We start from the raw sequence: 13,203 nt of genomic DNA, 5'->3' as shown, positions 1-13,203 counted from the left end.
AAAGTGAAAGTTGCTCAGTGTGTCCTACTCTTTGTAACCCCATGGACTATACAATTCAAAGAATTCTGGCCTGGAGTGGGTAGCCTTTCCCTTCTCCAGGGGATCTTTCCAAACCAGGGATCAAACCCAGGTCTCCCGCATTGCAGGCAGATTCTTTACCAGCTGAGCCACAGGGAGGCCCAAGAATAGTGGAATGGGTAACCTATCCCTTCTCCAGCGGATCTTCCCAACCCAGGAATTGAACCGGGGTCTCCTGCATTGCAGGCGGATTCTTTACCAACTGAGATATGAGGGAGAAAGAAATATCCCTGCTAATTCATCCATATAGTATGTCTGTGGTATTCATAATGGCCTTGGATCAACAAATAACTAAGTTATCCGTAAAGGAGTAAGTCACCAGTGCCTCATTTTCCTTCAGAGGGGGCTGAAGAAAATCATAGTATCACCTAAGTGCTATTCTCTGAATGGGAAGGAGTGAGCTCGGGGACAGGTAGATGAGGGAGGACATGCATTTCCTGACCTGCTAAGCGCCAGGAAGAGAAGCTCCCAACAGACCAATTTCAGACTAGAGTGAGTATTGGAAGGAAGGAAACCCAAGTTAGTCAGTGGTATCTGGGCATCTCTCAGACGCTTCATCACCCAACTGTTCTGTCATTCTAGAATAGGGAGGACCCATTCATCTTTCCCTTTACTGACAGGTTTCTATCCTTCTTGAAAGCTTCTGGAGGACAGAAAAATACCTGCCTTATAGAGCAGTCTGCTTCGCTTCCCACCAGTTCTGATTGTTAGTGTGTCTCTTCTCTCAAGTTGAACCAAAATCTCCTTAATAACTTTCTTAATTTCTCATCCCACTCTTAGAACTGAAAGGAAACAATACTTCTACCTGTCTTTCTGTTTCTTTGCTCTCTCTCCCACAAGCTGACTGTGCGGGTAGGTGGTGCCATGGTTGAGCAGGGAGTAGGAAGTATCCTTAACCAAGGTCAGCCCTGGTAGAAGTATTCTCAGCTTGAGACGGCTTATTTGGGATGGGCTGTATACTCAGAGGTGTACACATATGGAAGTTAAAAGTGGAGGATGTAAGTCAGGATTTGAGTTTTGGAAAGTTTTACACAGTGAGGGACATACGATTTTGATCTTACAGGATAAAAAGGCATTCAGCAATTTAAAGTAGGGACTTCCCTGGTGGTCTAGTAGTTAAGACTGCCTTCCAATGCAGGTGGTGAGGGTTCAATCCCTGGACAGGGAACTAAGATCCCGCATGTCTGGCAGCCAAAGAAAACCAAAACATAAAACAGAGACAATTTTGTAACAAATTCAATGAAGACCTAAAAAAGAATTAAAAGAAAGTTTGAAAAGGATATTGCAGGAGTAGAAAATTGTATATGCAGAGGCAAGAAATCACTAACATGCTTGCTAGTTTTAGGAACGAATTTAGGAATGGTTTTAGGAATGAATGGTTTAGCAGTGAATGGTTCATGTTGCTGAAATAAAAATGGGGAATGAGTGGTAAATGAGACAGGAGAGATAGGCAGTGGTGAGACAGGAATGCAGTGAAATGTTTATTTCTAGCAATATTTTAGCCAAGCTATAGTTGGTCTTATTTGGTAGGTAATCAACAACTGTATGGTTAATATGTGGTTTTGTGACCATTTTTTGTTTATTAATATTTATTTGATAGCCTTTATGGCCAGACCCTATTCAGGGCCCTGAAACATTGGCAGTGCAACGTCTTGGATATAATATGTGGTTTATATGTATTTTCTGAATAAATGTAGCAGCTAGAACTTTACTTTGAACAGAATTTCTTGGTATCTTGCATAGAACACTAGTTTTAAGGAATCTTAAAATATTAATTAAAAATAAAAAGTTCTTTGGTCAAATGAGTTTAGATTAAATAAGGGTGAGATAATTTGTCTTGTTTTGTTTTGCTTCAATTGCCTGTGCAGTAGGCATTTAGATTCACCAAGGGGGAAGAGAGATAGTCTAGGGTACTTCCTGAACTTGAACACAGAATTCCTGTTTGGAGGGGTACTGCTTGGTCTTAGTGTTCCAGGAAGCATAGTCTGAGAAACTAAACACAGACCGATAGGTATCAGAAAGCAAGTACAGAAGAAGAATGTTAATTTTTTTTTTTTTATTGAAGTGTAGTAGATTACATTATCTTGTTAGTTTCAGGTGTACAGCAAAGTGATTCACATACACACACACACATACACACACACACACATATACACACACACACATATTTCAGATTATTTTCCATTATAGGTTTTTATGAAATATTGAATATAGTTCCCTGTGAAACATAGTAAATCCTTGTTGCTTATCTATTATATGGATAGTAGTTTGTATCTGTTTAATCCCGGACTCCTAATTTATCCCTCCCCCCAGTCCTTTCCCTTTTGGTAACCATAAGTTTATTTTCTATGTAAGTCCATTTCTGTTTTGGACATAGATTCATTTGTATTATTTTTTAGGTTTCATATATAAATGATATCGTATAACGTTGTCTTTTTTCTGTCTGCCTTACTTCATTTAGTATGATATCTTTAGGCCCACTCTTGTTGCTGCAAATGGAAATATTTCATTCTTTTTTATGACTGAGTAGTATTCCATCTTTTTTTCCCCACGAAAAAGCCCTCTTATTTATTTGATTAAGCAAAAAAGAAAATAAGCTGCATAGGAACTATTTTAAAGTCATAAAGAGACCAACTTTATTTTAGGCTGCAGGAGCTGATATAGTGTCCCCTTACTGCCTTGCCTAGCCTCCTCTGTGAACCACAGTGATATGTTCAGAAGCCTGTTAGCTACTACAGGGGTTCTTAGATACTTTTCCATTGGTTCTTTACCTGTTCATTGGTTCTTTACCTGTCACACCTGAGGCCTGGAATATCATTTAAAATTTACAAGTAAAAATCCAGAGGTGGGGAGGTCATCTTAAATCAATAGCCTGTTGATGGATGCTTGGGTAGTTTCCATATCTTGACTATTGTAGATAGTGCTGCTATGAACATTGGAGGGCATGTATCTTTTTGAATTAGAATTTTCACCTTTTGGGGGATATGAGCCCAGGAGTGGGGTTGCTGGATCATGTAGTAACTCTATTTTTATTTTTTTAAGGACAGACACCTCCCCGCCATATTATTTTTCTGTAGTGGCTGAATCAATTTACATCCCTACCAACAGTGTAGGAGGGAACCCTTTTCTCCATACCCTCTCCAGCATTTATTATTTGTAGATATTTTGATGATGACCATTCTGACCAGTGTGAAGTGATACCTCATTGTGATTTTGATTAAGAAGTAGAATGGTTTTAATCATTAAGAGCATATGGGTGGAAGGAGAAACTGGAGAAGGCCAGCTGTTTCTTAAAATACTTGGTTGAGAAGGATCACATATGACATCAGTTCACGTTCCATGAGGTCATGCCTCAATGCCAGGCATGCTGGGAAATGTAATCTCTGTTGGACAGCTACTTTTATATATATATATATATACATACCTTCAAATGCCCATTACAGAAGAGGGAGTAAAATTTTGGGTGGACAGTTAGCTATCTCTGCCACAGAGTCTGAGAAAGACTCCATGACTGATTTAAAGAAACCTGAGTCTGAATGTGCAGCTTTACATGCAGAGTTCCAAGAACTACTGATGGGATCATGTCCCCTGTTCTTTGACTGTCAAAGGCATTGTTGTTGTTGTTCAGTCGCTCAGTTGTGTCCGACTCTTTGCAAGCCCATGGACTGCAGCATGCCAGGTTTCTCTGTCCTTCACCATCTCCCAGAGTTTGCTCAAATAAAGGCGTATCAGCAAGCTTACCCAAGTTTTGCCTTAATAACAGACAATCCCAAATTTGTAGTGGGTTAATTCCTTTTCCTCTTCCTCTCTTCTTCCCCTCTTCTCCTCCCTGCTTTCCTTTACCTTCCCGCTCCACTCCCTCTTTTTCCTCTTCTTCTTTTCCTTCCTCTTTCCCCTCCTCTTCCTCCTCCTCTTCCTTTGGCCCCAAGGGAGGGTAGAAAGGGGATTGCAAGGGTAACCAACTTTAGAAGAACAAATTGGAGTTGTCTGGAGAGAAAAAGATGACAAGTAGTGAGATCCACATCTCTGAAGGTATTCAAACACAGGGAGGCTGAAGGAAATTCGTTTGGCTTTATGAGCATGCTGAGAAATAGCTCTGCCGCTTGGAATCTCTCAGGGACTCATCTATTGATCAATATTTTGGAATTCTTGTGAGACAGAACCTCACGGAACTGTCAAAGATTGTATGGGAGAGCGGGATTGGTATAAGGCGCCAATTGCTCTCCACCAGATAAGTCTTAGTCGGAGCTCAATCTGCTTGTGAATTTGTCTGGAATCCATTCCCAGCAGCACCATCTGTTCATGATTGTCCTACCATCTGACCATTTACCCTCTGTCAAGCCCCCTTCCCTGGGCACTCCCACCACCAGTTAGAGCCCACCCATTGTTCGACCTGGATAGACTGAGTCTGAGGAGAGACCTGTCAGCACAGAGCGGGAGGAGGAGGGAGACCTTCCAACGCACTGGTGCTCAGGGCCAGAATGTGTCTGGGGAGCGCCCACCACGTCTGCACACAGAACTTGGGGGAGAGCGTGTGGCTGAGCCAGAGCCATATTGTGCCCCAGGCAGGCTGATGGCTCCACAAATAATATTGATGCCTTTTGTTTGGAAACTCTTTGTAGAGGCTTCCCATGTCCCAATGAGCCATGCTAAATGCTGGGCCTCCCCCAAGCCGCTCTGCCTTTTACACAGACCCCTGTCCAACTGTGCAGGCAGATGAGGGGCCCCGAATGCTAATGAGGGGAACGGCTGGCATTCCAGAGGCACTGTCTCCGGAACCCTCCCCCCCAGCCTTTGTCACTAAGGAGCCTTGGAAATGGAGTTGAAAGGCACTTAGGAGAGGGGGGTGGGGAGGAAATGGGGAGCAGAAAGGCAAGGGTTTTTTTTTTTGAGTCACACAGTTCTCCAGTCAGCTCCAAAGCTGTCCAGTTTCTGGTCTCAATTAGAATATCAAACCCTGTTATTGTTTCTCTTAATGATCTTGGGAAATTCCTCTGAAGAGTCAGTGGGCACTTAGCAAACTCTTTGGATGGCATGATCTGCCCAGTTGTGCTTCTGCTTGTGTGAACCTGTCATGCCCAGAGTCCTGAAAACACCCTTTATTCTGTCCCCAGAAGGTGGTGATGAGCTGGGGGAACTAGAAGACGGCAAAAGGCTGCTGGGTTTTCCAAACGCTCATGTGGACGTGCCATTCCATCCCGAGTGGCTCAGTGGTAAAGAACCTGCCTGCCAATGCAGGAGATGTGGGTTTGATCCCTGGGTCAGGAAGATCACCTGGAGAGTATATGGCAACTCACTCACTCCAGTATTCTTGCCTGGAGAATCTCATGGAGAGAGGAGCCTGGTGGGCTACAGTCCATGAGGTTGTAAAAAAGTTGAACATGAATGAGTGACTGAGCATGCACGCATGCCATTCTACAGATGTGTTCTAGGTGCCTGCTCTGTGCTGGAGACACAGACCAGGAAAACCTTGGCTCTGGCTTGGCATGTCTGCTAGACTTTCTGGGGAGCCAGGCCACTCACACTAAAGGGAATTCTGTGGGTTATTTGCTCTGTGAGCTGTAGGGCACTGTTGGCCTTGAAGTTACGTTTTGCGTTCTGGTCCTGACTGAGTCACTCACTAGCTTTTAGTTTTTAGGTAGCTCCTCAGTGTCTCATCTGTGCAGTAGGCATAGGGATGGCAACCTGGTTGGGTTACAGTGAGGAGTAAGGACAGGCGACAGAATGAGGAATAGAAAGTTGGATGATATGGTCTGTCTTCTCTGGGACCACACAATAAGTGAGCCAAATGTTGACTTACCAGGTGTCGGTATTTGGAAAGGGCACATCATGGCATGGCCCATTGAACAGGGTAAAAGGGAACACTGTTTAAGAATAAAACAGAAAGCTGGTCCCCCCTTATCAAGCACATCTGTGTGCCAAGTGTATTGTCAGGCAATGTGCGCACACTATCCGATTCAGTATGAATGGGGACCTAGTGGATTGCTGGAGGTCACACGTCTGGGAAAGAGTCTGCCCAGACCATGAGATCCAGCCTCTGCTATGTCTTCAGTGCTCCTTCCATGTGTAGAGGCTGCGGTTTTTGGACAGTCAGGGCAGGTGCAGTTGACACCAAGTCTCTCTGGGGTATCCTGGAGGTGAACCTATCCACCGCACACAGACACCCAGAAAGATCCTGCTAGAGAAAGTGGTCAGGATCACAGACACCAGACTCCCTCTGCACATGTGCTGTTTCTTCATTCGTGTCCAACTCTTTGCTACCCCACGGACTGTAGTCTGCCAGGCTCCTCTGTCCATGGGACTTCCCAGGCAAGAATACTGGAGTGGGTTGCAATGCCCTCATCCAGGGATCAAGCTGGTGTCTCTTATTTCTCCTGTATTGGCAGGTGGGTTCTTTACCACTAGTGCCACTTGGGAAGCCCAGATTCCCTCTCAATGTTTACTAGAAGTTCACAATGACACAGTCACAGGGTGTATATGAAATACCTCTGGTCTGAAAAAGAAAAGAAGAGAGAAGGGTAACAGATATTCTGTAAGCAAATCATGGAGAAATCCTAGCATCAGTTCAGTTCAGTTCAGTCGCTCAGTCGTGTCTGACTCTTTGCGACCCCATGAATCCCAGCACGCCAGGCCTCCCTGTCCATCACCAACTCCCGGAGTTCACTCAGACTCACGTCCATCGAGTCTGTGATGCCATCCAGCCATCTCATCTTCTGTCATCCCCTTCTCCTCCTGCCCCCAATCTTTCCCAGCATCAGGGTCTTTTCCAATGAGTCAACTCTTTGCAACAGTGTCAGACTTTATTTTTTGGGGCTCCAAAATCACTGCAGATGGTGACTGAAGCCATGAAATTAAAAGACGCTTACTCCTTGGAAGGAAAGTTATGTCCAACCTAGACAGCATATTCAAAAGCAAAGACATTACTTTGCCAACAAAGGTCCATCTAGTCAAAGCTATGGTTTTTCCTGTGGTCATGTATGGATGTGAGAGTTGGACTGTGAAAAAGGCTGAGCGCCGAAGAATTGATGCTTTTAAACTGTGGTGTTGGAGAAGACTCTTGAGAGTCCCTTGGACTGCGAGGAGATCCAACCGGTCCATTCTGAAGGAGATCAGCCCTGGGATTTCTTTGGAAGGAATGATGCTAAAGCTGAAACTCCAGTCCTAGCATAGAGGTCATTAAAAATATTCCAAAGCATAATGACCTCATGGCATTTTGCTGTTTGTGTCCAGTGTGGTTTGCTCCACAGCCTGGCCTCATTTAACCTCTGCCGTCACTTTATATCTAAGCTGTTTCTGTGACTTAGGTTGAATTTCTGTTTTCTAATGCTTACTCAGAGAAAATCTAATGAGTATTCACTTTTGCAAGTGCCAGTCTTGTAAATATCACCCCCTGACACACACATATCACACATACCCGGGAGTAGAGCAGTGGAGAATTCCAGTCAGGAAATGACCCAAGAGCACCTGGCACTGGGCTCTAGAGGGCAGATGTATCTTAAAATTTGTTTGTGATGTAGCAGTAGCCTTACTGCTCTGTGTCATTTCACACAGACTGTTGTTCAAACTTCCTGAGGGTCAGCAGCTAAGGGGAGAGACTTAAGAAAGTTCCATCTCTACTACATGTCCAAATGGAATGGCTTTCAGCGTTTAAAAAACTTCCCCCCAAAGTACAATTATTGCCATTTTGCACATGAAGGAACTGAAGCTCAGGGAGATGTTAGCATTTGCCAAGACCTCCACCTACTAAGTGCCAGAGCGGGATTTGGCTGTTCTTCTTCTATTTTTTTTTTTTTTAAGGATAGCCTTTTACTTTGTTTATTTGGCTGCACCGGGTCTTAGTTGTAGCACGTAGCATCTTCCATCTTTGCTGTGGCATGCAGGCTCTTTAGTTGTGACATGAGAATTCTTAGTCACAGCGTGTGAGATCTAGTTCCCTGACCAGGGATTGAACCTGGCCCCCCTGCGTTAAGAGTGTGGAGTCTTAGCCACTGGACCATTAGGGAAATCCTCTAGACTGGCTTTAAAGTTTCTTCTTTTTTTTTGCTCTCTTGGAGGGTGGGTAGTGGTTAGGTGACTGTGGATCCAGATCTGGCCGTGGCCAGCCCGCTTCTAGAAGCACCCACCCACCACTGCTGCAGGGTGTGCATGACCCGTGTCACGTGGCTGTGGAAGCACTCTCATGCTTCATTCTGTGTCAGTGCAGTCCCCTCCGGCTGTGTAAGCTGGGTGCTGAGGCTGTTTGTCACGTGTTGGACAAGATGTTAGATGCAGAGAACTGGGCAAGGTGAAATCTTTGCCCTTCAGGACATTATGACTAAGTCTAGCAACTCCAGCTTCATGTATAGGGCCTCCCTTCACCCTAAGGACCTCTCCAGGCCCCTTTTCCACAGAGATGTAGGATATACCAGGGCTTTCTTATAAGCACAGCAGTTTTCATCAAAAATGTGTTCAGTTCAGTTCATTCTGGACTTTTGAGAGTCTACATTAAAGCAAGTGGCAAGGCCTAATGGTATATCTGGTATAGGCAGAAATTCCTTTTATCTTTACTTTTAAAAATTATTTATTTTTAATTGGAGAATAATTGATTTACAATATTGTGTTGGTTTCTGCCATACATCAACATGAATCAGCCATAGGTATACATACGTCCCCCTCCCTCATGAACTTCCCTCCCACCTTCCTTTTATCTTTATATATATTTTATTTATAAGCATTACCAGGGCATTCTAAAGTATCATGTGCCCAGTGCTTTCCAGAAGATCCTATCCCTCCAACCAGTTATCCATGGGTACAACTCAGTAGCTTTCTTCTGCTTCACTTCTCTGAGCCTCTGTTTCCTAATCTGTAAAACGGAGCCATGAAATGTTCCACATCTAGCTGTCACAGTTGGATGAAACAAAATATATCAAGTTCTTGGCAAACAGTAGTTGCCCAATGCATAGTGAATGTCTGGTCAAATATTCTAATTTTCCTCATTTGGCACTTTGGTAACATGTGAAAGCCAGGCTTGTTTGCCTTCTTCTTTGCCCTCAAAGGAGAAAAGGAAAGATATACCCATTTGAATGCAGAGTTCCAAAGAATAGCAAGGAGAGATAAGAAAGGCTTCCTTAGTGATCAGTGCAAAGAAACAGAGGAAAACAATAGAATGGGAAACACTAGAGATCTCTTCAAGAAAATTAGAGATACCAAGGGAACATTTCATGCAAAGATGGGCACAATAAAGGACAGAAATGCTATGCACCTAACAGAAGCAGAAGATATTAAGAAGAGGTTGCAAGAATACACAGAAGAACTATATAAAAAAGATCTTCATGACCCAGATAACCATGATGGTGTGATCACTGACTTAGAGCCAGACATCTTGGAATGTGAAATCAAGTGGGCCTTAGGAAGCATCACTATGAACAAAACTAGTGGAGGTGATGGAATTCCAGTTGCGCTATTTCAAATCCTGAAAGATGATGCTGTGAAAGTGCTGAACTCAATATGCCAGGGAATCTGGAAAACTCAGCAGTGGCCACAGGGCTGGAAAAGGTCAGTTTTCATTCCAATCCTTAAGAAAGGCAATGTCAAAGAATGTTTAAACTACTGTACAATTGCACTCATCTCACATGCTAGCAAACTAATGTTCAAAATCCTCCAAGCCAGGCTTCAACAGTACGTGAACTGTGAACTTCCAGATGTTCAAGCTGGATTTAGAAAAGGTAGAGGAACCAGAGATCAAATTGCCAGCATCTGTTGGATATCGAAAAAAGAAACAAGAGAGTTCCCCCCAAAAAACATCTACTTCTGCTTTATTGACTATGCCAAAGCCTTTGACTGTGTGGATCACAACAAATTGTGGAAAATTCTTAAAGAAATGGGAATGCCAGGTCACCTGACCTGCCTCCTGAGAAATCTGTGTGCAGGTCAGGAAGCAACAGTGAGAATTGGACTTGGAACAACAGACTGGTTCCAAATCAGGAAAGGGTTATGTAAAAGCTGTATATTGTCACCCTACTTATTGAACTTATATGCAGGGTACATCATGTGAAATGCCGGACTGGATGAAGCACAAGCTGGAATCAAGATTGCCGGGAGACATATCAATAACCTTAGATACGCAGATGACATTACCCTTATGGCAGCAAGTGAAGAAGAACTAACGAGTGATCAAAATGAAAGAGGAGAGTGAAAAAGCTGGCTTAAAGCTCAACATTCAGAAAACTAAAACTATGGCATCTGGTCCCATCACTTCATGGCAAATAGATGGGGAAACAATGGAAACAGTGAGAGACTTTATTTTGGGGGGCTCCAAAATCACTGCAGATGGTGACTGCAGCTGTGAAACTAAAAGACACTTGCTCCTTGGAAGAAAAGCTATGACCAGCCTAGATAGCATGTTAAAAACCAGAGACATTACTTTACCAACAAAGGTCTGTCTAGTCAAAGCTATGGTTTATCCTATAGTCATGTATGGATATGAGAGTTGGGTTATAAAGAAAGCTGAGCACTGAAGAATCGATGCTTTTGAACTGCAGTGCTGGAGAAGACTTTTTTAAAAATTTATTTTAATTAGAGGCCAATTATTTTACAATATTGTATTGGTTTTGCCATACATAAACATGAATCCGCCACGGGTGTACACACGTGTTCCCAATCCTGAACCTCCCTCCCACCTCCCTCCTCATACCATCCCTCCCTTGGACTGCAAGGAGATCCAACCAATCCATCCTACAGGAAATCAGTCCTGAATATTCATTGGAAGGACTGATGCTGAAGTTGAAACTACAATACTTTGGGCAACTGATGTGAAGAACCGACTCATTGGTAAAGACCCTGATGCTGGGAAAGATTGAAGGCGGGAGGAGAATGGGACGAGAGAGAATAAAATGGTTGGATGGCATCACCGATGCAATGGACATTAGTTTGGGTAGGCTCCAGGAGTTTGTGATGGACGGGGAAGCCTGGCGTGCTGCAGTCCATGGAGCCACAAAGAGTTGGATGTGACTGAACGACTGAACTGAACTGAACTTGCCCTAAAAGGCAGCCTGCAAGCCTGAGGGTTCTCGAATGTTAGAGGAGTAGTTGGTCTGCGTCAAGAGGCATTTCTCTGGGCAACTGAAGGATTATAAAAACTAGAGCATGTCAGAATAGAAGGCCCTCAGAGATCATTTATGTTAATGAATCCAAACTATTTGGTTCTTAAGGTTTAATTCATAAGACTTTATGAGATACCCCATAATATACAGTGTATTAAAGGGGATACTCAGAGACTTTCAGGGGCTTCCCTGGTGGCTAGGTGGTAAAGAATCTGCCTGCAAATGCATGAGACGTGGGTTTGATCCCTTGGTTGGGAAGATCCCTTGGAGAAGGAAGTGGCAACCCACTCCAGTCTTTCCTGGGAAATCCCATGGACAGAGGGGCCTGGTGGGCTACAGTCCATGGGGTCACAGAGTCAGACAGGAGTTAGAGACGAAACAAAAACAGAGGTCTTGGATTTATTTTTTCCCTTGACCTAACTCCTTCATCCTGTCTCCCACACAGAGATTTGAAAATCAGGATCCAGGTCCCTCAGCATTAATAATAGTACTAGGAATACTTCTTTCTCCGAAGTCCTAGATTTCCTTCAATGAACTCATGCCACCAGTGTGTGTGATGTGAATGTAAATGTGTATTATGCAGGGAGTGCAAATTGGGGGAGGGGGAGAACTATGGGTACGACTGGAAAGTTGTGCTAGATTTTGCTACCAGAGGAAACAAAGAAGAAGTTACCTATTTACAGAATCCTTTGTCCCAGAAGTCCCTCCTAAAAACTTGTATCCTCTACTCTGTGGAAACATCCCTGGGGACAGTGTAATGCTGTCTAGTTTTGTACTAGAGAAAATATTAGACTTGTTTGGAAAACCTCACTTGAAATTCTGCTTCTGCTGCTTAGTATTAAGACAATTCATTGTTAATACTTTTATTTTTCTTATAGTGTGGAAATCCTAGTGATAGTGACTAGAGGAAAGATTGACTTATTATTATTTTTTTAAATTAATTTTATTTTATTTTTAAACTTTACATAATTGTATTAGTTTTGCCAAATATCAAAATGAATCTGCCACAGGTATACCATTTTTGGAAGTTGACAACATTTAGCATTTTTTTTTTTTTTTCCGGAGAAGGCAATGGCAACCCACTCCAGTACTCTTGCCTGGAAATTCCCATGGATGGAGGAGCCTAGTGGGCTGCAGTCCATGGGGTCTCTAGGAGTCGGACATGACTGAGCGACTTCACTTTCACTTTCATGCATTGGAGAAGGAAATGGCAACCCACTCCAGTGTTCTTGCTTGGAGAATCCCAGGGACAGGGGAGCCTGGTGGGCTGCCGTCTATGGGGTTCAAAGAGTCGGACACGACTGAAGTGACTTAGCAGCAGCAGCATATTTTTTTACTATATGGAACTGCAGAGTTTGCAAAAAATACTGTTTGATCAGCAATATAGAAAAAAAATCTTTGAATATTCATCATCAGCTTTATAAGATTAGAAGAGGATTTTAAGAAATTGGGCTTTTGCCACCTCAGAAGAGAAAAACCTGGTTTTCTCAGATCACTTGGAGCTGCTTATGAGCAAGCATCCTAGCCAGAAACCAAGTCCAAGTTCAAAGTGTCTACAATAGCTGCGCCGGCCTCAATTCTGACAGTGCCTCCACCACTGCACTCGGGCTGGGGAGAAACACGTGTCTGGGTAAAAAGGGAGATAAAGCGAACATCTGTTCTCACAATATGGGCTTGTTATCATAGCTCCTTTAAGTACCGAAGCGCTGGCTCCAAGAGCATATTTTCTCCAGCACAGAAACTCCGCAAGGCTTGGTCAATTTTCCGAGGGCTCAGGGACAGGTTGTAAATGAGATTGTAGTTGTGAATGAGGCGTCTGGCTCGTTCCTTCTCTAGGACTCCTGTCATTAGGTCGGGTGAGTGAGAGGTTTTTAAAAAAGAATGGAGAAAACACAAAAGAGGAAAATGCATTAGTTTGAATGACTTCTGAGCAAAAATTAAATGCTAATATTTTGAAACTTTAAGCTTTAAAAAAAAAAACATATGATATCCTAAAAAGATACAGTCCTGACCATGTGTCATAGATGCTGAGAAGAATTTGACA

At 43.3% G+C, this 13,203-nt stretch overlaps 1 protein-coding gene across 3 annotated transcripts in view; it reads right to left on the bottom strand.

Moving 5' to 3' along the window:
* Positions 1 to 12,083: 12,083 nt before the first annotated feature.
* Positions 12,084 to 13,203, bottom strand: part of C3H1orf87 (chromosome 3 C1orf87 homolog) — an 81,786-nt gene continuing 80,666 nt past the window's right edge. For 2 of the 3 annotated variants that reach the window (XM_027537077.1, XM_027537078.1), the window contains exon 12: positions 12,418 to 13,000. In XM_027537077.1, the coding sequence (XP_027392878.1) occupies positions 12,840 to 13,000 (161 nt within the window). In that variant the 3' untranslated portion in view covers positions 12,418 to 12,839. Of the gene's footprint in view, positions 13,001 to 13,203 lie in introns of all 3 variants that reach the window. The other variant, XM_027537076.1, reaches the window with a different exon arrangement.

This window comes from Bos indicus x Bos taurus, chromosome 3 (genome assembly GCF_003369695.1).
Source record: "Bos indicus x Bos taurus breed Angus x Brahman F1 hybrid chromosome 3, Bos_hybrid_MaternalHap_v2.0, whole genome shotgun sequence".
Taxonomy (NCBI): domain Eukaryota; kingdom Metazoa; phylum Chordata; class Mammalia; order Artiodactyla; family Bovidae; genus Bos; species Bos indicus x Bos taurus.
Note: the sequence above shows the minus strand (reverse complement) of the source record. Positions and strands in the feature narration are given on the sequence as shown.